Genomic DNA, 26,132 nt, shown 5'->3' on the forward strand with positions numbered 1-26,132 from the left:
CTGAATGGATAGGGGAACAGCAAAACGTTCCCGGCAAATAGTCTAAAAAGAAGAAATTTACTTTACTTCTTGAAAATTTAGTTCCTTGATGGATTCTGAAAATTTTGCTTCTTGGTACCATTAAACACGTGGGGCTTGTGCGCTATATTCGACAAGGTTTACTGACGTCTGATATTAACAATAGCCAATCCGATAACTATTGTAGCATTCGCAGCATAAATTTCAGAACTTTGAGTTAGCCGGCGAACTCAATAAGAAAGACAAATTTATCTTGCTGTCAAACTTGAATTTTCTTCTCTACTGATGCGGATCTTTGTTAGTTTTCAGATTAACTGTTATGGCAAGAAAAGGATACAAAAAGATATCTCCCAGTGAAGATAAAGGAGTCAGCTTCGTGTCACTTCTTTTCTTTCAATGGATGAATAGTATCTTCAAGATAGGCAGTGAACGACCATTAGATGAGAATGATCTTTTACCCCTTTCAAAAGAGAATTCTTCCACTTTTCTGGCTGATCAGCTTCAAGCAAACTGGAACAAAGAAAAAGCAAAGTGCAACAGAAATCAAAAAAAGCCTAGACTTTGGAAATGCGTCATAAAGTTGATCTCTCTAAAAGATGCCATAATTATTGTATCCACGAATGCTTTGCGTTCAATTTCTGCCCTTCTTCAACCATTGCTATTGGGATATCTTATTTCCATACTGATGTCATCTGAGCCACAAAAAGATAATCTTCTGTACGGTTGTACACTTGCTTTGTGCATAAATTCTATCATAGGAGCTCTTTGTATGCACCACCATGACTACAGATGTGAGCTGTTGGGTATCAGAATTAGTTGCGCCTTAAAAGGTCTAATCTATTATAAGGTAAGCACGAATAGTGTAGAATAGGAGGGGAAGCAGTGTGGTCGAGCCCGGAGGTAGGAGGGGAGACTCCTTGTCCTTTTACTTGCATTTGAGAGTAAGCAAATGTCCAGCTGTAATGAATGAGGGATTTTGCGAAATTTGAAAATGCGGAGCTCCAGCTGTGCTCTTACAACCATCTTAAGTTGCGCAATCTAAATTGTGAAACATTTATTTTGATAACTTCTATCCAAGGAATTCTATGGCGAATTCCCTAATTCACAACAATTAACTTAGTCAGACCTAGCAATCCTGAAAATTTGAGGTCAAAAGCTTAAATCGTTCTTGAGATATCTTTTCTCAAAGGCAAAAATAACTCGTTTTGAGAAAACGAGCTTTGACCTTACAGGGAGAAATGCTTCTCAAAATAAAACATCAATACCGTAAGATTCGAATTCCGGTAAAAACAAAAATTCCAAATTTTTAAAGAATTTCAGGTAACCCTCCCCCTCCCCCCCTCCCCCCTTAAGTGGCATGTCTGAGAACTAGCTAGGTGTAGCTAAGCGCATTGATCAGCATAATTAACAACAGTAACAGTTAAACATTTTGATTTCACACCTGATCGTAGGTAGGAGTAGCCACACACAAGGATTGATCCTGTTTCCCTGAGGCATAGTTACCTTTACCTAGATGCTTTTTTATAAGCAGTAGATTAGCAACTGATGAAACTTTCTTTGGTTATATCCTCTGGTCACCTTGAAGTATAATATGCTCAAACAGGGTTTGGCATGAAAATAATAGATTCTCGTTTGTAGCTCTAAAGGGGTAGCCCAGTTTTTCGATTCCTGACCCACGACATCCCGATCTCGTGGAAGGTGCTGTAACCACGGAGCTACCGAGGCAACCACTGTGGAGTGAGTCGAATATTAGCTACAAAGTAAACAACGATTTCCATGCATTTGCTCCCAGGCCTCTCGGACTGGCAATTACCCACTCCACTGTGGTTGCCTCGGTAGCTCAGTGGCTACATCACCTTCCATGAAATCGGGGTTTCGTGAGTTCGAATCCCGCTCGGGGCATCTAATTTTTCTGGCATTTTTACTATTTAATATAGATAGGCATATCAGAATTTACCTCTCTGATGATGAACAATTACATTTTTGGCGACTTAGTTTGCCTTTTAATCTCATATTTAGTAAATTACGTAAATACGATTCTGTGGTTTCCCTAAAAGTCAAGCCCATTTTCAGAACAACATCAGAACAGCCATGAGATGTAATCTGACCAAAAAAGCCCAAATACCTTACTCTTGGGTAGCACATCTCTATATAGTTTTAATAGAGGAGTACCTCACGGATTGTAGGTTGCAGGTCAAACTACCGATACTGTGTGTTCTATGCGGACACTTCATCGAAATCAACAGAAATTGCTCTACCGCCAGCGTTAGATCGTGAAGTTGATGCAGCGTAAGATAAAGTAATATTAACACACCACATTGTGCTTCTTTTATCCTTGTTTCGAGAAAAAACCTAAGATTTAGCATTTCTTGTTTCGTAGACGCTACTTCTCAGCAAGGATGCATTGTTAAAATTTACAACAGGCCACGTGATCGACCTTATATCAAACGATGTTCAGCGGATGGAGGAAGACACAATCATGTGGCTTTACTTATTGTTTCCTTCGTGCTTTGTCCTCGTTGTGATAGCAGTGTTACTCGTGTATTTGATTGGCTGGCAATCTCTGATGGGAGTCCTTTTCCTGTGTTTTCTTGTGCCGTATTTCGCTGGGATCTCCTATATTAGTGCTGCACTGCGCTTGCGCACGGCAGCGCTGTCCGACAAATGGATCTCCTTGATGAACCAGGTGGTTTCTGGGATTCGTTCCATCAAAACGCGTGCGTGGGAGGACGAATATCGAAGAAAAATTCAACACACACGAAGGTAGGGGAAACCAAATGCGGTACTTAATGTTGACTCAGTGTGTAGTTGCATTTACTGTAGCTGTAAGATAAATTTCAGTCACAACTCATCGTCTTCTATTGCCAACTTGCGAGTTTGATCAGTTACCTCATCGGTCATTTTCCGCCCGCTGCCAGATTACGAACACGCGTGTTGTCCTTTTAAAAGGGATAAGTGTAACGGATAACTGTTCTTGGTTTTTGGCCCAACAGTCTTCAAATTGAAGGTTTCTGACTACTATTCGTCGTAATGTCTACTAAAACAGTTGTAATGCTCATCCTCATTTCTACAACTGCTCCTTTGGCCATTTGTTCATGTGAATCTTCAAAGGCTCTACTATAACATAGCCTTAGCTAATACTCTCGATTCATTTGCCCGTGGGTTGCACGCTGACGTCAGTTTGTTTATTTGTACTTTTTCTCGGCAATTTTTGTCATCGATGTTGACACTTTGTAAAACTTAATTCCTATTTTTCTTCTCCTGAAATACGGAAAAATCTAATAATTCTTCCGGAGTTGAGGAATTTTATTCCTGTGAGCTACCAAATTTCCAGCTTAAGTTTTTGCCGGGCCTCCACCTGAAAAATTTGGAAATTTAAGCGAACAGGAGTTGAACCAGCTGGTTGAACAAAGGCACTCAGCACTCGGAGACGGACCAAAAAAAGCAACAAACTGGTCTGTATCAACCTTTCGAGGTCACTAATGCATTAGGGAATTTTAGAGAGAATTTTCTAGCGATTTGACGACAATGAAATTCAGCACAAGCTTTCTTTGTAAAACTTTTCTGGCATCGAAAGCGAACAAAACTTGAACACGAGAGCTTTAACAAATCTGTTTGTGAAGTCTTACATACGAAATCCTTCTTTTCCAAAAACGTTAAAGGTAATCTAGTGTTTCTGAGGTTTAATAAAGGAAGTTTTATCAAACATTGGTAGCCTCTGATGAATTGTTTCAGTTCCCGGGTTTTCGTTTTGCTCGAACGCTCGTCGCGTCGCTCGATCGCGAATTAAACTCTTGAAGAAACAGCCGCTTGAAGGAAAGACTGCATCGTGCACAAATATAAACTTACATTTCTCACATTTTCTATTAGGCCTCAGTCTTCTGTTCATTTAATCTTATTTTACCAAATAACGAAAGTGACAGAGATCATTTTTAAAAGCCATTCATGTGTTCAAGTTCAGCCTTCAGACGCGCAACTCATCAAATTTAAAACAAACTGGAAAGGAAAACGTAACCCACAAACCTGCTATTAAATAACAGAATCTTAAACAGCTCAAAGCCAGGGGTGTTTGTTCGCTTTCTTCTCCACTCTCGCTTTTAAGAAATGTCTGGTTCCATATTGTTTGTTTTCTTTTGCTGAAGTGGCCGTGAAGGACAGAGAGCTCAATCACCAAAAGCTTCAACCATGCGCAGTTTGTTTTCAATTCTTCGGAAAACTGATCCAAATTTAAGCTATTTTTGAGACACACTTTTACCGACTGCGATTTTCGTTTGTTGTCAGCTTGATATTTAGGTTAACTGAGCAGTTTGAAATTGTTTGTTTGCCCAAGAAACCATTAACTCGCCGCGATCCTAGAAAAATTTGATGTCTCGCCTTGTCAGGTTTCTGAATGAACATTTTCGCGCGGTTTATCGCGCTTCTGACTTCATGTAAGCCGGACGAGATTCAGTATATACTATCTCAAAAGTCTCAATGTTATAAAAGAAATGGTTAACATGCATTGCGCAACTATCGAGTTATGGATGCACTTCGGAGGTTTGCCAAGCACTAGACGCCTCTTTCGTGCTTAGCAACCTCCCGCGCGCATCCATAACTCGATACTTGCACGCTACACGCTTTGCATTTCTTAAACGGAAATTCTAAAGACAACTCTCTTTTACTGCCACTAGCAGTGTTGGTAAGTGATATATATATCCTCATAGTTCTTTTGGGTTTTCTTTTCAGAAGTGAAATTAACACCATCCGTAAGAAAAGTTTCATTCTGTCAGGAGTTCTTGCCTTGTGGGACAGTTCAGTATCAATGGCGACTCTGTTGTCTGTCGTTACTCTTGTGCTTACTGGTCAACCCATCACACCTGTAAATGTCTTTATGCTGCTAGGTTTTATGAATTTGGCAAGATATCAAACATGCCTTCGAATTTCTTCTGCTTTGTTACAAGCAAACGACGCTCATGCGTCGCTAGGAAGAATAGAAGATTTTCTCCTTTTAGAAAACATTCCCGCCATCTTACGTGGTCAGTCTGAAGAGGACACCAGTAACCCAGAGAGCAAGGCAACCAATGTCACGAGTGGTCTGTCAGATCAACAGGCGAAAATGACAAAGGTATTCAATCCTGACCTAGTAAAAAATCCGCTGAACGAGCCCAGTATTTTATGTGTGTCGAATCTGACGAACAGACGAATCGAGCGACAAGATGAGTTTATTTTGCAGGATATTGAATTTTCCACAGCACCACGAAGTCTAACAGTTATTACTGGACCAGTGGGAAGTGGAAAATCTACTCTTCTCTCAGCGATTGCTGGCGAGATCTCTGAAGTTAGCGGGACAATAACCTTCCAAGGTTCTTTTGTTTATGTTACCCAAGCAGCTTGGATCTTCTCTGGAACAATAAGAGAAAACATTCTGTTTGGTCAACCACACGATGAGACAAAGTACACCAGAGTAATTGAAGCATGCGCCCTCAAAGAAGACATCCAGCGGTTTCCTGACTATGACAAAACAGTTGTTGGAGAACGCGGTGTAGTTCTGAGTGGAGGTCAGAAGGCGAGAGTTAGTTTAGCACGCGCAGTTTACGCTGATGCAGACCTTTACTTGTTAGACGATCCTCTGAGTGCCGTTGACCTTAAAGTTGGCCAATATATCTTTAAAACATGTATCAACGACCTATTAGGCGAAAAAATGCGAGTGTTAACATCACATCAGGAACAACACATGAAAGAAGCTGATCAAGTGATTGTGTTGTACAAAGGCCGCGTGTTGGAAAAGGGAAGTTTCATTGAACTGCAAGAAAAGGGTATTCTAAACTCAACCGTTGACCCGCTCTACCAGAGAGTTGAGAAAGATAGCAATCATAGTAAGAGCGTTGTTCGGGAAATTGAACAGAAAAACGGAGGTGACGGCTGTGATACAATGGCTCCACTACCCAATGAACCTAGGAGCCTGGAAATATCACAAGAAGATCGTTCCATCGGAGTGGTTTCATCAAAGCTTTACTGGAACTACTTTAGAAGCGGAGTACATTGGTCAACAATATGTGCAGTAATTTGTTTGTGCTTCATAGCGCAAGGTAAGATTTCATATTGTAACTAGTCATTCATACATAACAATAACTTTATTTTGTGTTTCTTATAAGATTATTAAGCTGATCAACGACTATTTCATTATGATTTGCTTCTTATCAAGGTTTTGATCATATTATTTTTATTTTGTCTCTTTCTTTTCTCAGCAATGATAGTTGCTCCTGACGTCTGGCTCTCGTCGCTAACAAAGAAACTACCAGAAGATCAGAAAGACAACTCAAACTTGACTATCTATGCTTGTCTCGTCAGTGCGTCCCTTATCTTTGCCGTCATTCGAGCTTCTGGATTCCTTCTGGTTTCATTAAGATGTTCAGAGCGTCTTCATGACAAGATGGTTTTAGCTATTTTACAAGCACCGGTTCATTTCTTTGATTCAAATCCCGTGGGAAGAATACTCAATCGATTTTCTAAAGATGTAGGCTGCCTTGACGAGTTGTTGCCCAAGACTTTTCTAGTATCTATCCAGCGAGTCTTGTTGGTGTTTGCATCAATAATCATACCAACTGTTACAAATCCTTGGCTCCTATTTCTTGTTGTTCCGTTGATTGTGTTAGTCCTGTATATCTCCAAGTATTACTTGAAGACGTCCAGAGGACTCAAAAGGTTAGAGTCAATATGCCGCAGTCCAGTCTTCTCTCATTTTTCGGAGACCCTGAATGGACTGGACACGATTCGAACAAGAGGCAGACAAAGGGATTTCGTGGATCAGCTTTACAGGTGCTTTGGTTTAGTCTTAAGCCTGGTTCACACTAGCGACATAACGACATAACGACATCGTCACGACATAAAAAGGACGTTATCTCGACGTAATAGGGACGTTATGTTTGTAGTGTGAACATGTAGATATAATGACATATTAAAAACATAACAGCATGAACATAACGACATAAAGATAAAACCGATCTTTTCCTTTTGTCTTTATGTCGATGTGTTTATGTCGTTATGTCGCTACTGTGAACAAGGCTTTAACAGTGTTAAGGGCACTTTTCACTAGAGTTTTGAACATAAAACGCATTTGCTTTCATTTTGCGCGCATTACTACGTAAATTGATTGGCTTGAATATCTTGTGCCATTAAGATCAATTGCGACTCGCTTGTATACGTTTTCTAGAGCCTCAAGTGTTTAATAATGACTAGCTACTTATGTACTGTAGTTTCATTCCGTTAGGTATCAAGATGTTCATAATCAGTCCTATATTATGGTGATGGCCAGTGGGCGATGGCTTGGTGTACGCTTGGACCTTCTCACATCCGTGTTAATTGGTGCAGTGTCTCTGGCAGCTGTTTTGGTGTCTCAAGATGCCGGTAGGTGCATTTGTAAGGTAAATCAAAATCGGCCAAAAAACGATACTAAATCTGAGGATTTGGCATTACGAAACCACGCTTGCCTCATTCGTAACAGAGCTGATCAATATATTCTATATCATTTTGCTGTTTATCTATATTAGTCTTATGGAGGTGTATCGCAGGGACTCGCCAAAGATTACCATTTCGGTTTAAACTGAGACACGGACAATTCACGTTAGTTAAGGGCAATCCCAGCCAGCAAAGAGGGCAGCCTCTCATTACTTGTTACCGGTCTGTTTTTCGTTTACTGGCAAAAGGCAGTTCGGATTGGAAAGATATCTGCATGATACGATAACAGAAGTAGCTAAAAGTAAATTATTCTTTTATGATGGAGGCGGCGTGCCGCGTAGCCGGCCTACAAGCAGCAGGCTCTTGGTGGAGAAAGAAACGCTGGACTTGTAATCGACAATGGACCCATTGAAATTGTTCAAACTTATACTTATTTGGGAACACTCATTTCTTCAACGAGTAACTTTTCATTGGCACTTGATAACTTGAAAGAAAAGGATCTTCACGCCCTTTTCAGTCTCAGAAAACACAGCAAATTACCTCCATTCCTAGCAAATAAAATTTTCGACGCGATTATCTCCCCAATTTTGGCCAATGCAACAAAAGTATACTTTATATTCGCAACGTACCATGCAAAACTCTAATAAACTAGAATTTTTCAACATTTTTAAGAATGATTCTGAGAAAAATTTTACAGCATAATGGAACATATCGTTCCGACTTTTAAACAATTATCTTCGTTACAAGCCATCGGCGAGGTTATGACTTCTACAGATAATTATATTAACGTTCAATTACCAAAATTCATTTCAGTTTGCTTTGATCTACGCAATATTCTATTCTCAAATCAAACCAGTTGCGAAACTTGATCGCTGTATCATAACCTTATTATATGTTCACGAAAATCATTACTGTTTTAGTTTTAGTTCTAGTTGTTGTTGCTGTTGTTGTTGTTGTTGTTGTTGTTGAGGTCGCTGGTTCAAGTGCTCTTTCCTGCTAGGAGCAATGAAACTATAATCTTGGTCAATAATTCTTTTATCCATGACCTTGTTTACACAACCCTTTCAGTGCAGTGAAGACGGAGTGAGGAGCGCATGCCGTCTTGGCAGAGGTGGCGGATAGAACTGCGCACGAGCAGAATATTATCGTGGGCAGCTAAGCTCACGGGATGCGAGTAAGCGCAGAAGCAAAAAACTATTTAAGATGGTCTCTTTACAGGTGACAGAGGTCTCTTCTCAAAAGAAGTAGAATATCCGTCAAATGATGTGGAATTAGTCTATTTAGCGGAAACTTGTATCATAGGGCGGGGTATTTTCATTCGTCAAGTTTAAAAAATAATACTTAGCGGTATCATACGACTGAATAATCTAAGTACTCTCTTCTCCATTTTTTTCTTTTGTTTTAATCAGCTTGGGCCGGACTTGCGCTTGTTTATGTCATACAAACTTCGACGCGTACTCAATACGCTGTCAAGAAAACTTCGGATGTCGAGAATTTCATGACCTCAGTTGAACGAGTGATGACGTACACCAGCCTTGACTCAGAACCTGGATACAAAGTGCATAGACTTCCCCCAAACCAATGGCCACACGCAGGAAATATCACATTTCAAGATGTGTCATTAACGTACTATCCGGGTGGACCTCAAGTACTGAAGAAAATCAATCTTAACATCAAAGGGGGAACAAATATCGGTGTTGCAGGCCGCACAGGTGCAGGCAAGTCATCTTTTGTGGCAGCGCTCATGCGCATGCCAGATGCTGATGGAGACATACTGGTCGATGATATTCCAATCAAACAGATCAATCTACAAGACTCCCGACGATGTATATCCGTTCTTGGCCAAAGCCCTGTTCTGTTTAGTGGATCACTCAGAAGAAATCTGGATCTCTTGAAGCATTTGCAGGATGCAGATTTGTGGCGAGCTTTGGAGAATGTGCAACTGAAAGCGTTGGTAGAAGGTTTGGAGGGAAAGCTAGATCACGAGCTCTTGGAACATGGAGCAGATCTCAGTGTAGGAGAACGACAGTTGATTTGTTTGGCTCGTGTGCTGTTACAACAAAACAAGATCGTCATCTTGGATGAGCCCACTGCACATGTGGATCCAGAAACAGAACAAACAATCTGGAACGTAGTACGTGAGAAACTAAAGGATTCCACAGTAATCACTATAGCCCATCGTTTAAGCACCATCAAAGACTGTGACATGATTTTGGTCTTGAAAAATGGGGAGGTTGACGAATTTGATAAATTTGACGCTTTAGTAAATAAGGAAGGAGGTGCTTTGAGTGAAATGGCTCGAGTTGCAGGTATCTAGATAGGCTAGATCCCCCTTTGTTAATTTACAGATCATATTAAATTTGAATGAGTTTTTGCGGCTGTTTACTTCTTGCTTATCGAAAAAAAGTCAGAAGTGTAGCAGCTCTCGTAGGCTTGTAATTCTTTTGCTTGTCAGCAGGTGTTATTGTTTTTGCATTAGGGGCATTGTTTCTGTTGATTATTTTATTGTCCTCTCAAAGGGTATCACGCCATTCATGTGAGACCTTACGAGAGCTGCTAGCCGACCCAAAATAAACAGTACCAAGTATCATTTAAAATTTTTGCTAGTGATGTCATCGAGGAACATTGTACAAAGAAGCGAAAACACTCTATTTTATCTAAACAACGTTGTTTGCGATTGGTGTGTGAGATGTATTAGTCTTTCAGAATGGTTACTACTCACGCACTTTTATTGGCTTTATATAACCACTTATCTTTTACACTTTTAGAATTAAGATTTAAATTTAAGGGGTGGAATGTTATTACATAGGCCCTGAAAATTAATTATATTCTGTACGAAAATATAACGCGTACATTATGAAGTAGCAACTAAGTTGTTTCGCCAACCCGGAGTAAGACGAGCATTAACATAACTGTCTTTAAATTGTTATAGTCGTTATTAGGCCGTCTCCAAACGCCTAAAGGACAAAACAAATTGATCTTTGTTGTATCTGAGTGACTGTACCGTAATTTATCCTTTGGGACAAATGAATGTTGTTTTATGGGTCAGCTGAGTTTCAAATTATGGTCTGGTTCGGATATATGGTATTATATGCGCGACAGTTTATTTTAGGTCGATCTTGAAAACTGGTAGGGTCGACGACGTTTTTTTTTTTTTTTTTTTTTGTTATACCGACAGCTTTGTCATAGCATAATTTAAACATCGATGGTTGTACAGCACGCGCTCTGATTGGTTGATTATTTGTTTGCAACTTGCGGTTATAACATTGTCGGGTTTACAAATGTTGTACCCTAGTTTCCTGCGACATATCAAACACTAGAGATATTGGGTTATCACATTTCGATAAACCAAGAACTGAGTTGAGAATAAGACGCCATGCATGTCCCGTTTCCATTGTGCACGTTAGACCTTCAGACCTTCAGATCCACGTTTGCCGCAAGCGTCAACTGCGGTTTGAGGTTAGACGTTTGCCATTCGCCGTTCGGACGTTAGTAGATTTAGATTGGCGTAAATTGTATCGAATAAAAATCATCTAGATCTTGTCAGCGCATTGGAAATTGTCAAATTAACGCCAATTTTGACAAAAACAAAACCTCACACGCAACGTCTGGCCCTGGTCACGTAACCCATACCAGTTTATTTGCCGTTCGCGAGAAACGTGGATCTAAAATCTCTATTAAGACGGCAGACGGACTCGGAAGAAATGGAGAATTACATATCACTTACTTCCTCCAGTGAGAGAACTGTGCTTCTGTCGTCTTCCAATCTGTCACAGAATAAAGCGTTTTAGAGAGTTGCACATTTTAATGCCTAAAGGCAACAGCCTTTCTACGCCACTTAAAAGGTGGACTCAATTGAAATATATTGTGGTATTTTACAGTTTATGATTCGTTAACTCCTGCCCTTTTATACCTGGGTCCTTACTCAGAGTGTGGATAATAATTATATGCTTTAGAATTGTATATGTAGTTTACCTATTTTTATTAAGGGGGTCAGCTTTATATGAACATAAAGTTCTTCCCTGCTGGCCACCTATTTGCATGTACGCATCTGTATATTTTTGGCGCAAATAAAGGTGTTATAAATCTTACACCAGACCGAAAAAAATTACTATCCAGTTGATTGTTTTGTTACAGGATATTTTTCATCATTAGTGGAGCTCCTTCGCGTCGAAGGCGCGCGAGCGGAGCCCTATACCTTAGAAAATTTGGTAACCCATCGATCTGAAAAAAATTTGGTTGTCACGTGACTGTCCGTACGTTCGTCCGTACGCCAATACCTTGAAAAATAAGAGAGTAGCACGATTACCATAGCTATATCTTTGATTTTGGGTATCCATGTTAATTGACAGCTATCAAAACAAGCTATCCGTTGACCCGTATTACGTGACCATATCGCAGGCTCAGGTTTAGAGCTTATCGAGGACACGTGTTTTCTGAAGTTGACCGCTGACCAGGGACTGTTTTTTTTTTTTTTTTTGGATTGGATCGCGGGTTCAAGCCAGGTGATTACTTTGGGGGAGAAGGAGAGAGTACATGCAAAGGCAAAATCTCGGCGCAAATTTACCCCTGGCGCCTTTTTGGCTCTTCTTCCGACATATTCCTTGCACAATCGTCTCGTCAGTTTGTCAGTTAATAGCGAAACCACACGCTGAACGATTAAATGCTCACAATTGATCATTTTTTGAGTTTCCGATCCAAGAAAGACAAATCCTCTTTTTTTATGGTTAGTTATTGCAATCAGGAGCTCCGCTTTTAGGCTCGGCTAAATCTATATATTAGATTGTTAGCAACTGGACCCTGATGCTAAGCTTCAGTACAAGCTCGAACTTTGCAAATCTGCATATTTGCGTCTTATAAAATTGTTGGAAATGTGTCTAAAACTTTTGTTTTGAAATCTTTCAATTTGCAGAAACAAAAATATCTTAGGTATCAAACCATTTTAAGTCATAAATCTTCGGATCCATATTAACCCCCGTACGCACGTACGCATGCACGTACCTCCGGAAATCCAGAAAAAAATAGATAATTATATATTGTATTTTGACTGGTGAAAAGCGTCTGTAATAATTAGATCGGCTGGTTTGACATTCCCTAAACTCTCCTATTACACCTGATATCAATAATCGAACACGTAAAGAACATAATTTACCAAACTCTCATCGTTTATCCATGTTTTGGTGTATGAAACTGTTGCTTGGAAAATATGGCCGGAAAACGGCATTTCCGAGCCCCTGATAGTAAAATTTCCCGGGAATGCCCCAAACCATCCCTTGCGACTCGAGCCTTTGGCGCTCCATTAACTTTCTCTTGGTGAGTACTCCACGAAAACTGCACGCTACGCCTTCGCATTTGAGCGTATTGATATTTAGCTGTCAAAATGCCATCAATATTTTGAAATAGTTACGTCTCCTTCCAAACATGCACGAATATTTGCCTGCAGAGATTATCTGCTGCGAGAAGTAAACTGCTTTCTTAGAGGCTCAGGGAATAGATATCCTCCAAACACATACAAAAATACACTTCTCAGTTGATCAGGAGTTATTAAGGACGGTGCCTACTTTTGTTAGTGCGCACACGTTCTACGCATCGCGTAGGGCATGGTTCAAGCGCCACGTGCGCGCTGGGTTGACAATGACGCAATCAATTACGCTACCAAGTACACGACTAAAATGAAAGCAAAATTTTCCTACTGTGACCAAATCAAGTTTAATGTACCTGTACTTAAACCAGGAACAACAGAATATCAGCATATCGCGAACCACTAACTGTTAACGTCTTCCAGCTGAAAAACTAGCTGTCTTTGTCGAAAATTATATTGAAATCAGGAGCCATAATCGGGGACGGAGACCGTAAGTCTCGGGATTCGCGCGCACCTATGATATGGGACAATTTTTCTATTTTTAGAACAAATTGCGCCATCCTGACGTCATATATCCGCGCGGATTCACGCACATGTCTGGGGCTCTCGCGTGGATGTTGTCACGTTGCGTGATCAAATGGTGAGAGTTGAGACATTCTCTTGCGTATTTTTCACAGCGATGGCAGGGAATAAGGCAGGGAATACGAACCAGGGCGCTTATATGTAGTTTTATGCTCTGAGCTAACGCAAAAGGTGGGTTTTTCAGGGTCGAAAACAAGACTTCAATCTCGCGCTGGGAATGAATAATAGATCTGCTCACGCTAGTTGTAAGCTTACGCGTATGTTTTTGCGTTTGTTCTGACTTAAGGATATAGCAAGAAAACTCTCTACTCTGGTATCGAGTTAATTTGTGAGTTTCTCAGACAATGGTTAATCATAACCAAAACCTGTTTTGATGGTTTCTTATTGTTTCTGCTTGTTTGGTGAGTTTGCAAAAGTTTTTGAAAGGAAAGTCTGACGCGTACAATTAGCTCATTTGCATAGTGCAGCTCGTGCACTTTCAAGTCCGAGTCGGTGTTTTCAATTGTCAACAAATCTTGACAAAGATTTCTTTCGCTATCTTTTGTGCTGAGATGCTGCAACAAATTTCACGAACGCAAAAAAGGCTACTAACATGGTATATTTTCAGCTTAGCTTTTAATATGTTCTCAAACATTTATCAATCGTAAAACATATTTAAAAACTATAGTTATTGTTTGAGTTCGATGTACGCTTTCACACGAAAGTGCGGCGGAAGTACAATTTGTCATGTTTACTGACTGTACAAAACACGCATCGGCGGGCGCTCTCATTCATCGACAACAGAGAATTCACTGGAATTTTGCACGAATAAAACTGAGCAGTTGTGCCTTGATGAAACATCGAGCGTTGCTTACAACTCAAGCGAAACTCAAACAAGCAATTATTTTGTTTTACTTTTCGGTCGCGATAGACTGACAAATTCCTCGCAAGCGTGTGGCAAGAGGAGCTAGGAAACTATGAAGTCCTGAAGCTCTGCTATATCTAAATATATCCAGCTAGTTTTTTGCTGTGTAATGGAAAAGCTGTTAATCTTCAACATATATGAAATTTAAAGTGGAGTAATGTACAGCTCATGTAAAAGAAGCATCCGTCGGAACACAACTTGGTCAGCGATATATATAAGCTTACAGCGGAACATACCTAAGTTCGACACTGTCTTACTTCCCTCGAACTGGGGCAGCTTACGACGAAAATACTTAAGCAAAATTCCAACAGACGTAAACGCGTTGAGTTGTGGGCCAAAAACATGAAAAATTTCAGGAATTTCGAACGTCATTTCCCCCGCGCGACATCCGCAGAAATCCTCGCAGCATGTACGCGCGTGTGCCGCAGGCGATGGCGCAATTTGTTCTAAAAATAGAATTATTGTCCCATATCATGGGGACAACCCAGGGGCGGGGCAGAAGACTCCTGAAATTTTTGTACTGGATCATCCAACAAAAAGTGACGTCACATCCGGTTTAAACGGTGCCGCGCAGCCCGTTTCACAAAGCGAAAAAATGGCGTTTCGATTGGGGAAGATTTTCTTCTATTTGCAAACCATCAGGTCCGTGTCCTTCCATACTGAGGATAGAAATATCGTGAAGGCACATTTCTTCGACTTTTGAAGCAAAACTGTTGGCAAAAGAGAACAGTTTAGTGTTGTTTTGAAGGAAAATAACGGCGGATTTTACACATATTCAAAACTGGTGTTGTTCCGACTTTTGGTTCTTATTGTTCCTGATTTGGTTATAACACTAAGTGCAATAGCCTATAATGTTAACAACAACCTGGATGAAGTATTGCTGGCCATAGTTTGCACTGTGCACAACGGGGACATATTTAACAGAAGCCGTTTTTTTCTGAAAGTGAACACAGTTGAAGCTCTGTATCCACGTGCGTGTGGTGGAAAAGACATGCTGAAGCGTATACTCAAGCTTAGTATCCTATTTCTGTATCTCTTGTTGAATACGGTTTTTCTCTGTAAGAAATAAGCAATGTTGAGAGTTAGAGGCGAGCTTTGGAGATATCAGATTTCCCCGAAGAGATCAACAAAGGGGTGAAGCACTCCCCTACCAAATTTTCTGCGAGTACCCCCCCCCCCGGGTACTGTGAAACTGTTCATAAATATACATGTATGCTGGACAGAATTCAAATTTTATCCAGTGGTCAATTGTATATTCCTCTGTATTGTCTGAACTGCAATGCTGGCCTAGGGATCAACTTCTTTGGGCAGTTACAAAAGAGGAGGGTTGGCCTGTTTATAGGGTTAGCTCCTTAGCCCTTAACTTTACCTCCGCTTTTGGTAGGTACCCACTTCTACTGTGACCCGGGGCGGGGGGTACTCCCTTATTTGCACTATAGGGGTATGTGCGGCCCCAAAAGGTATGGTTTTTCAGTCGTTTTGGTCATAAATAGGGTATCAGTTTTGGCCATTTTGGCCTTAAAGAGGATATGGGTTTCGTACTCTAGTCTTGAATTGGGTAATGTTGTTTAGAAGAAGCTACTTTTTCATCATTAGTGATAAGACCATAAACAAAAGGGTGTCAAAAATTATGTTTAGGGCAACTGTGTCAGCTACCATGGTGGTAAATAGGTTATCAAATTTTTATTCTGGTAATAAATAGTGTAGGGAGAATCGCAGATTTTGGTAGTCATAATTAGTTAATTCGACTATTTTGAGATTTTAAAGATATGTTCTATATATCAAATTGACTCAACAAGAGATGCTGTGGGAACACAGGCTGCTGGTGATTGTTTTCACAGCTTTTTTAGTTCTTCCAAAGATCTGTTTACAACACCTCATCTTCTGTTAATCTGGTGGAGATACAATGTAGCTCTGTAGCAACGGGATCTTTGTTCATTATTTGATCAATGTTTAAATGGCATCTACCTTCCATCTTGTAAAGAAAGAATGAAAAATGGCTGTCTCATACGCATGCATCAAATAATTCACAAAGGTCAGTTGTGATTGCTCCATTGTGGGTGGGCTGAGAATTCTAGCTTGGTTTGATCTTAAAGTGATTGTTTGCCATTTATTTCCCCATGCATTTGGCTGAATATGACCCTGCATGACTATTCAAAACCCTTATTGAATAATCAAATGGGCAATATCCCTCTTTGTTTGAGTTTCCCTCAGTCATTCAATCACAGTGGGTTTTGCTGAGTTAATTTTCTTTTCTTTGTAAATTGATATTTCTGCTTTAAATTCTAAATCTAGGCATCATGTGACACTCGCCATGCGAAGAGTTGTCCTGGTTAGCCAAGCCAAAGTGTTTATATAAAGAAAAGTTGCCCTGCCTGTCAGGGTGCCAAGGCGTGACATGGGCCAAGGCTAGACAACTCACCCACCCCTGTTGTCTTGCAGGCAAGACAGGTTCATGATCCTAAATGTAAACAGCTGGTTGAATTTTCAAAGAAATAAATGAAAAGTTAGCTTGGCCAGGGTAACTCAGGAGAAGGGTTGTCTTGGGTACCCAAGACCATATAAATGGTCCCTAGTAGGGCCATTCTATTTTATTTCCACACTCCCTCTTCCTTTGTTGACATGAGCTTTAGACGGGGCTATGAAAGAGTTATTTCTGCACTTTTATCTTTTCTGTTAGGTGGTAAATATTGACTTATTTAGTGTGTGGCTGGGGGAAGGGGGTGTGGATATAAAATGGAATATCTCTAGTCAGCTCTGGGCCCAAGTTGTGTGTTGTCTAACTGAGTATACAAACTATACTTTCCAAAATCTTTATGGGTCGGTGTTTGAGAGGATCATCTTATATGTTCATCACTACAGTGGAGCCCCGCCTTATGGCCACCCCATTCACATAGCCACCTTGTTATTACGGCCACTTGATTCTGGCTTGAACAAAGACTCAGTCAGTTGGTCATTTTCTTATTTAAAGAACCCCTTTAACCACACTGTTAATGTGGTCAGATTTTTGTGGCCCAGCAGCCGGATTAACAGAGTTCCACTGTAATTTAAAATTGTCAGTGTTGGTTGTTTTAAGAATATTTGTACCTCACAGAGGTGAAAATGAATTTGAGCTATTACCCACAAAACAAAATTCTGGATCGTACATTTTAGGAGAAATATACAAAATTTATAATAAGCATTAGGCATCACTTTGATAGTGAAGTCCCATAACTCTATTATTTGGAGATTGGTTATCCACTATCCCTGAAATTACCAAGGCTGATATCTCTATTATCATGTCATCAAAGCCATAATATTTTGACACCTACTGTACCAAACACAGTTTCCTTAAGCAGTAACAAGAGTCTTTCTTTAGTAAACCAAAATAGTACTTGCTGCCAGGTGCTTTATAAAAGTAAAACCCTTCCAGAAGCCTTCACAAAGTAATATCAGTTGCTAACAATTTTTTGTGGCTGATTTAAACCTTGTAATAAATCATACTGAACTGGCCCAAGTTTAATATACATTTTGTTGCATTAAGCTCACATGTTTTCAGTTTTCATGTTTTCAGTTTAAAGGAGAAGGTCACTCCAAAAAGCTTACTTTTTTTGTCTTCACTTACAGCAAGTGAATATTCAGCATTTCCACTCACCAAAGGTTCAGCCTCTCAAGTACCTACTGTCCTTAAGAAATTCATCTCGAAATTAAGAAGCGACTTCAGAGGCCACCATTTTGCAACTGTCTTGGCAGCCTGAGGCTGTGTTTATGTGACTTCATTCTGTCCAACTCGAAATTGGTGGGAAGGAGAAGAACCTGCAACTGGCTTGGCATCCGTCACAAGGAGTTTAGAGCTTGTTTAGCTCAAAATAATATGTCTCAAGAGCAGCCATAACCCAGAGTGGTAGTCAAAAGGCTTGTCGCAAGCTATCAGGGCAAAATCCGTCAGACAGAATGATGTCATGAAAACTTGGCCTGGGTGCTTCTTTGGAGGCAAACTTCATAAGGAAAACCTGCACTTCAGACGCTGAAACTTCTGTGAGTGGCTAACCTTAGTGCAAGGTTTTCATTAACGTTGACATAAAATTTATGTTTTTTGGAGTGACCTTCTCCTTTAAAATACACACATTAAGACTTAACTCAGTAGCAAGGTACCTCTTGTATGACCAGTAACGGTATACATGTATCCAAAAAGCAAAATATATATTGTCTAAACTCAGTCATGTTCGTAGTGTTAGTGTCTAATGAGTTCCTGCAAAGAGATAATTATACATTCTTGCAACTCACCCCAATATTCTGGGAGTCTCCCACCTACCATTAAGATCATCCATCCCAGGCAAGTTTTGAACTATTGTCCAGATACAAGGGACCATGGGCTCCTAGGGACAGTGCTTTAAAGTGCTATTATGATGAAATTTGCGGATGTCCTCAATAATATGAGCATAACAGTTTTGTTACCATGGCAACATACTGGGTTTCAACCTTTCCTGATGATTATAGGCTTTTCTGGCCACCTTTGGCTTTCCATTTTGATATTTGCCAATGGTGCCTCATCAGCACGATCTAGGAAGCGTACATGTATTAACATGCAAGGTCAAAGTCGTAGCCTCGTTTAACGTTTTTCAAGCTGAAAATCACTGAATTAGTGAAATCAGGTTAGAGGGGACTGGAAAAGAGCAAGTTGCCATGGGAAAATACAGGCTGTATATAATTTTTATAGCCATAGGTGTGTTTCCTGTAGTTCTAAGTATAAGCCTACCAACCTGATGTAATATTGGGTTAAGTGTATGACAACATCAGTCACCTCATTTGCATATTTCTATTTTTCAACCTACATATCTTTGGAACTGATGCAAATATCTGCAAAAGGTAAACAGCATTTTTAATCTTTTGTGGAATTCTAGGTGATACACCTGAAAATTCTGACTCAAGGAGTGAAAATTTAAGGATAGAAGCACTTTAAAGCATTGAGTTGAATTTATGCTGTTGGCAAAATTTTACTCTACGGTGTCGAAAGGAATTTGGAGGGGAATTTGGTGTGGTTATTGAATTGACAGACGTTGGTTCTGTTATTATTGTCATTATCTTCTATATTTTTGAGGCAGAATGGTTGTTGGCAAAAGCAAAACTGGCAATATGCTCACTGACCTGTGTTTAGATGTTTTCAGGTTTTTGTCTCTGACAATGAAGGTCAATTTGAGTAAGTTACATTGTCTTTACAATAGAACATAAGGATATTAATAGTATAGCTATATTTCAATATCCTCATACTAAAATTATAGTAATTTTATGGCTCAATTTCTACCTCTGCTTTAATTTGTTTAAACCAGTTTATTTTTTTAAACCAATTTAATTTCATCAAAGGGGAAGGGGGAATCTGAGAGCAACAATAAATTAGACCAACAAATATAAGGACATTTGCAATGGTTGCTTTCATGGCTTAGTGGAGATGAAGTGGACCAAAAAGTCAGAGATCTGATGTTTGAATCTAGGTCTGTCTGTACAAAGATTGTATTGTAGTATAGGAGTATTATGGTAAGTTATCACTTATGTTGGGGGGTTGATATGGGATCCTGGCTGTACTGTTGTAGGGTAGGAATAGGGACTGAGGGGTGGGTGGTGTGCTTGTGATCTTTTTAAAAACCACTCTAAAAGTAGAAACAAACTGATTTCAATTGAAAAATTTACAGCACAGGTAAAAATGATACATTATATCTTGTTTTTTTATAGGTGGTAAATGAGCAAATACCCTCATGATCAAGAGACCTGTCCAAGTGTGATTTTTTTTTTACTGATAATGGAAATCATAATAAAGATGCAAAGCCACCTTGGTGTGATTTCTTCCTTGACACTGAAGTGCAACCTAACCAAAAGTTGCATTCTGTAAGAGGTTTACAAAAATTAAATGGAAAATTAAACTACACCAGTTTGTATTAATATTAATGGTATGTTGTCGTACATGTACTGGCAAGAATATAATGTAGAAATTTTATGGGAAATGTTTCCATTCAAAAAATATGCAGCTCGGACACAATAACAATAATTCTCATTTCTGTGGTGTTTTCTTTGGTGTGAAAGTGTAAAAACAGATTCTATTACCCTACATGTAAGTTGAAGAATATAGGAGCTCCACTGCAAAAGTTTGTTGTTGTTTTTTCTGTTCATTTTTTTTGTTGAACATTTATATTTTCCTATAAGCAGTTTCTTCTCAACACATTGTAAGATAATAACTAGCCATAAAAAGGACGTTTTTGTCTCAGAGATCATTTTCAAGATAAAAAAAGTGATTTTCATTTATATTCTTTATTTTCTTTGGGCAGAGACGTTTTGAGAATTTTCCTAAAAATATCACAAGGTACAAAGGAAGGGGCAAAAATAAAAGTTGTTTTCATTATCAGTTTGAGTCTCTCTCTGAAGCTGCAAAGTATGGTTATTTTATACTGTTGTGGATAACGTTAGGCCCATTTTAATTCAAAATACAAATGGGAACTTACATTGATAATCACACAATCCCTTAAATTGGCACTGTTTTGTTTTTTGCTTTTTTCCAGAAAACAATTTGAACATTCTTTTTACACAAGGAGAGGCGGGGGGGGGGGGGGGGAGGTATTTTACATAGTTTTAAATGGGGAAGCTGCACCTCAAGGTCCAACCCCTTAATACTGTATCCCTTTTCTAAACCCTTAGTAGTTTTAAAATATCTTTTTGAACAATATATCAGAATCCCCTCATTCTGGCTCATGAGAGTAAATGAGAGATTATCAACAACATTTTAGAGCTAGAAGAAGGAAATCCCTAAAAGAAAGATTTCCGTACCCTTTCATTATACACCTGAATTCAACTTGTCAGAAATCCCTTACCTTTAATAGTTATATCTGAAGCCTGAAAACTTTTGAGCAGAGCTTCCCGATATATATCCTTACCAGGAGTCCTCCCACATACACAATCCAGGAACTCTTGACAAGTTGCGATGAAGCTGGCTTTAAGACTGTCTGATAAGGCAGCTTCTTCAGTTTTTGAGAACAAACTTGTTACTCTCAGTCAACTTCTAGTATGGAACCTTTTCTTTTCTGGTCTGGTCCAAGTTCACAGACACTACTAGCTAGCAATCACTTTCACAACACTAACACTAGCAATGTCAGTTGCAGTCTGGTTGTTCAGTTTCACCGCACCATGTTTCATGGTCACTCATCATTGTCAGACATGAGTTCATAATAGCTTGTAACATTCACCAGCCTGGTAGTGTCATTGTTGCTATAACCTGTTCCCAGACTTCCTTTTATGGCTGCGTGTTGGGGCATGATATTTCATTACTGTTTGCAAACAGTTTGTTAAGATCGCACATTGAAAGCGTGATGAATTAAAATAATTGAACTCTATGAGAGAGAATTGTCAGAATTGCTAGGGTTCTCTCATTCTCTGGCACTGAAATGTCTTGATGTAAGCTTATATAGAGAAAGCAAACTGAAAATAGGGCAAAATGTCTAAGTAACCTTTCAAAATAAGTTGCAAAGACATTTGATAGTTAGGGATTAAAAGATAGGGAACTTGGTCTGTAAACAAGGCAATTGAAAGGAATCGAAGCAATTAAAGGTGCATGCTTGACCTCACAGGATCGGGCAGGGGGGGGGGGTGTATTGAAACTTTATAGTGTCACTGACATTTAACACTGTTGAAACAGAAAAATAAATTACATTATAACTGAAAAAAAAAAACACGACATGCCCCGATTACTGAATCGCCCATAAAAATATCCTCTTGTTTATATTTAAGGGGTTCACGGCCTGCTAAAGTACGTGTTAAAGGAAGCGTTTACCATTATTAAGGGATTACCAAGGGAAACATTAAGATATCTCGTTTAAGGTTCTTAACAAATCGTAACAGAATTTATAATGCCAGTTTGAGTCACAAGCAAGAACAAGAATTTGAGTTAGTGTCGATTGGCAAGAAAGTTCCGCCCCGTTATGTGTGTGGATCTTTACAGTGTGATACGATTAACAGCTCTGTGTTTGTTAATGGTAAATTTCAAAAAATGGGCTTCTGTTAAATAGGTTCTCCCATGGCTAGAAAACTGACATGGCGCTTTTCTCTCAGTGTAATGCCTACCTAAGAGAATAGGATATTTGAATTGAGTGCAACTTACCTAGAATTCATTATTTCCACGTAAACGATGACTCCTGTGGAATTCAGTTACGAAGAAACGACGACATTTCGTAAAAACACACGCCTTTTTGAACAAATAATTGTTCTGTTCCTCAAACAAACGATATGGCGAGGAACAAGACAAAATTTTGTTTATCATGGCCAAATAAAACGTTAGAAATATCCCGCCGATCGCGAAATATTGCTGTTTTACTTACAGGGAGAACGATTATGTCGCAGTCAAATTTTATTTCGCCGCTCAGCCCGCTTTTTTACCGGATGTGACGTCACTTTTTGTTGGATGATCCAAACACAAAAAAAGTGCCAGGCGTCGCAGAGTGTTCTCCCCCGCCCCTGGGACAACCCCAATACTAGAAATGGCGCGCGCTTACGGTCTCCGTCCCCGATTATGGCTCCTGATTGAAATCCAACTGTAAACATGTACCTGTAGATGGCGTAGTGCGCGCGCAAAACAAGTGCGAGATACACAAATGTTTTACTTACTGGGGAGGTGACAGGAAAAAATGTAACGGGCATCGTAAAAGTTTTTCAAAAAGATCAATAGCATTAAAACTTTAAAAAATAATAACTTTAAAAAACGCGCGGTTACCCCTACATTTTATGTTATGAAATGGAAGTGGTAAGCCTATTCAACACGTGATTAGTTTCTGGTTGTGAGCAAAAGGTGTTTAGACTGTATTTTAGCTGAACCAGAGGAAGGCTGTCAGAGACGCTAAAGACGCTGTTGCAGCGATTTTGTTATTGAAAAACACACCAAAAATGATTTTGAAGTTACCATTTACCATGTAGTTTTAAGATCTTTATAAATGTGTTTGCTTTTCTATATGCAGAGGCGAATTCTAAGGAAATCTGTGAAGAAATATCCTTTCTTTCTTTTTTCAGGAAAATGCTGATGTCAGCATTTTTGTTGAGATTCAAGGCTAATTATCTCGAATGCGAATGCCAGAAATGGAAAAAGCATGTCGAAAATATCAAAATGGCCAAGTTTGAGGCCCCCATCATTAAAGAAAGAGATTTTATGACGGTCCGAATTTTAAAAAGAATAAGAAGATTTGTATGGGAAAAGTTGCTGGAGAGCAAGGCCTTGCCCTCCAGCAACATTTTCCATACAAATCCTCTAAATTTTCCGAAATTCAAACTGTCGTATAAACTTACTCTTTAATTCCAGGGGCCTCAAACTTGGCCATTTGGGTATTTTGATGCGCTTTTTCCATTTCTGGCATTCTTTAAGTTATAGCTCATAATATAAAAATTTTCTAGGAAAAATTTGCTCACGTGACCCCAGCTGCAAAGGGCCTATTCTAAATCTATACATTAAACTTTCATTGTTTTTATTAGCGATAAATCAGTTGATTATCAAATATCACAAGTCTCATTTGTTTCGGTTCAATATCCTAAAAGGTACCTCAAAAGCTCCTGTGCTCTGGACCTTTTAAGGCTGAACACTTTGGAAAAACGTCATAATGTTCTCTCGTAAAGCATCCCATGACTATTGTATTCACGAATGCTTTTTATTCATTTTCTCGCCTTCTTCAACCATTGTTATTGGGATATTTCATTTTCATACTAATGTCAGCTGAGCCACAGAAAGATAATCTTATCTATTGTTGTACACTTGCTTTGGGTACCAATGCTGTCATCAGAGCTCTCAGTAAGCACCAACACGACTCTATACGTGAGCTGTTGGGTATCAGAATAAGTTGTACCATAAAAGGTCTAGTTTACCATATGGTAAGCACGAGTAGTCTAGAATAGTTTAACCTGCGACCAGTTTCTGTTCTTTGACTCAAATCCCGTGGGAAGAATACTCAATCGATTTTCTAAAGACGTTTTTAGAGGATAAGGAAAAAACGTCATAACTTTGCTTGTGTTTGAGATAAGCAAATAGTTTTTAGTTGTGTGAAAAGAGGAAAACACTATGCAGTAATTCTGAAAGAATTTGGACGTTTCATTAAATGTCCGAATTTTAAGTAAACATACCGTAATCCCCAAAATTTGGAGTTTCAACTCTCCATTTTGTGTGGTTGTCGAGGTGCCTACAAAAAAAATTTCTCAATAAATAAAGCCGGAAACCAAATCTGCCAAATTAAAGCCCATTTTCCGTTCATGGCAATTGTTGCTTGACTTGTGTAAAGAAAATGAAGGCAATTAATTTTCCACGAAAATTTGAGTGGTCGGTTCCTACACGCCATGCTCTTATGCCCCAAAAGTTCACAGTTATGTACAACCAGCTTCATGACGTTGCTCGGTTCATAAAATGTGTTTCGTTTCATAGTTCCACTAGTTCCACTGTTCCTAAAAAAGTTGACTGAATATTAAAGCCCTTGCATGTAGTAGTCGTCAGCTGATTTAATTTCATCAGACCCACAACTTGCAACCAGAGGCACTGCCGTTGCCAACGTAGAAAAAGGTACAACAAGAGGAACTAATCTTGCCAACGTGCAAAGGGGCACGTGACGTGATGAGACTTAAACCGGATATAAATAAACCGGAAACGAAACGGTAGTCACAGCCCTCATACTGATTTACCTTCTTAACAGTCAGTGGTAATACTCTCCCGGTGAAACTAGACGTGAACGGTTACTGTCGTACAAGAAAGGCGCTTTTCTTAGTTTCATTACAATGGGTAGGTTGGTGAGCAGCGATCATAAATGGACTGATTCTGGAACTTATAGTAGCAGGCAGGGTGCACGTGTACAAGCTAAAGTCCAATCTCACTCTCATTAAACATATTTAAAGTGTCATGATGGTGAACGCAACAGGCGATCAACAAAGCTGTTAGCAGACCAAACCTGGGAGAGATTGGTTCTGTATACAGTATACACGTAACTACAGTTAACCTTAAGAAGGATTGTTTTCCAAATTACCCATGCATTGCCTAATAAAACGAGCTGGACTGGGGGAAGGAAGCTAGCAAGAAACGGGAAACCCATGTTAGGCTTCTTCTAGGTCAAGGAGAGAAACATTCATACCCCTTTCATTATGATCAGAAAATTAACTAATACAACTCAAGCCTTATTTTTCTATACTACGACATATGATATCGTTCATTTCAGGTGGTTGGGGTGTTATAATGCAGCTTCTTTCATTGCTCAGTGATAGTTGTAAACTAAGATCGTCTTCAGAAATAACAAAAGCGTCTAAAAACGCATGGTCTTGAATGCGCCTTGTTTTGAAAACGAGCACGGTGAACCCCCGTCTTTTTTTTTTTTTTTTTTTTTTTTTTTTCAGCTAATTTGACAAAAGTTGGTCTTTACCTCACTACATCGCAAGTTTTTTCTTAAAAAAATCTGTGCGTGAGAACATTTTGGGCGCGAACGTCCTTAACAATAGGTACATCGAGGGAATAGCCCTTTTCACGGGTAATTTTTCTCATTTGCATTACAATGTAATCCAACGTTGATGCGAGGCAATTTCGGGCTAAAATTACAAAATAGCCCTAAATTACCTCACATACATGCTAGATTTTATTGTAATGCAAATGAGCAAAGTTAACCGTAAAAAAGGCTATTCTGGTGGGGGATGCAAACATGGTTAACTAAACAGATTGAAATTAATATTGTGTTGGAAGTCACAAACTGTACAGGATGAAAAATGAAAGCCTTTATATCCACAGTTTTCCAGTTTTCATGCCGAGTTTTCTTCAACCAGCATGTTCAACTACACCACCCTCAATGAAAACTGAGT

The 26,132-nt window shown here is 39.3% G+C and overlaps 1 protein-coding gene across 1 annotated transcript; it reads left to right on the forward strand.

Moving 5' to 3' along the window:
* Positions 1 to 337: 337 nt before the first annotated feature.
* LOC145490976 (ATP-binding cassette sub-family C member 4-like) lies at positions 338 to 9,966 on the forward strand. Its single transcript, XM_081470097.1, has 6 exons — positions 338 to 865; positions 2,399 to 2,781; positions 4,744 to 6,086; positions 6,246 to 6,816; positions 7,268 to 7,404; positions 8,865 to 9,966. The coding sequence occupies exons 1-6, from the start codon at positions 338 to 340 to the stop codon at positions 9,770 to 9,772; spliced, it is 3,870 nt and encodes a 1,289-aa protein (XP_081326223.1). The 3' UTR covers positions 9,773 to 9,966.
* Positions 9,967 to 26,132: the final 16,166 nt, after the last annotated feature.

The sequence above is a fragment of the Orbicella franksi genome, chromosome 6 (assembly GCF_964199315.1).
Source record: "Orbicella franksi chromosome 6, jaOrbFran1.1, whole genome shotgun sequence".
Lineage (NCBI taxonomy): Eukaryota > Metazoa > Cnidaria > Anthozoa > Scleractinia > Merulinidae > Orbicella > Orbicella franksi.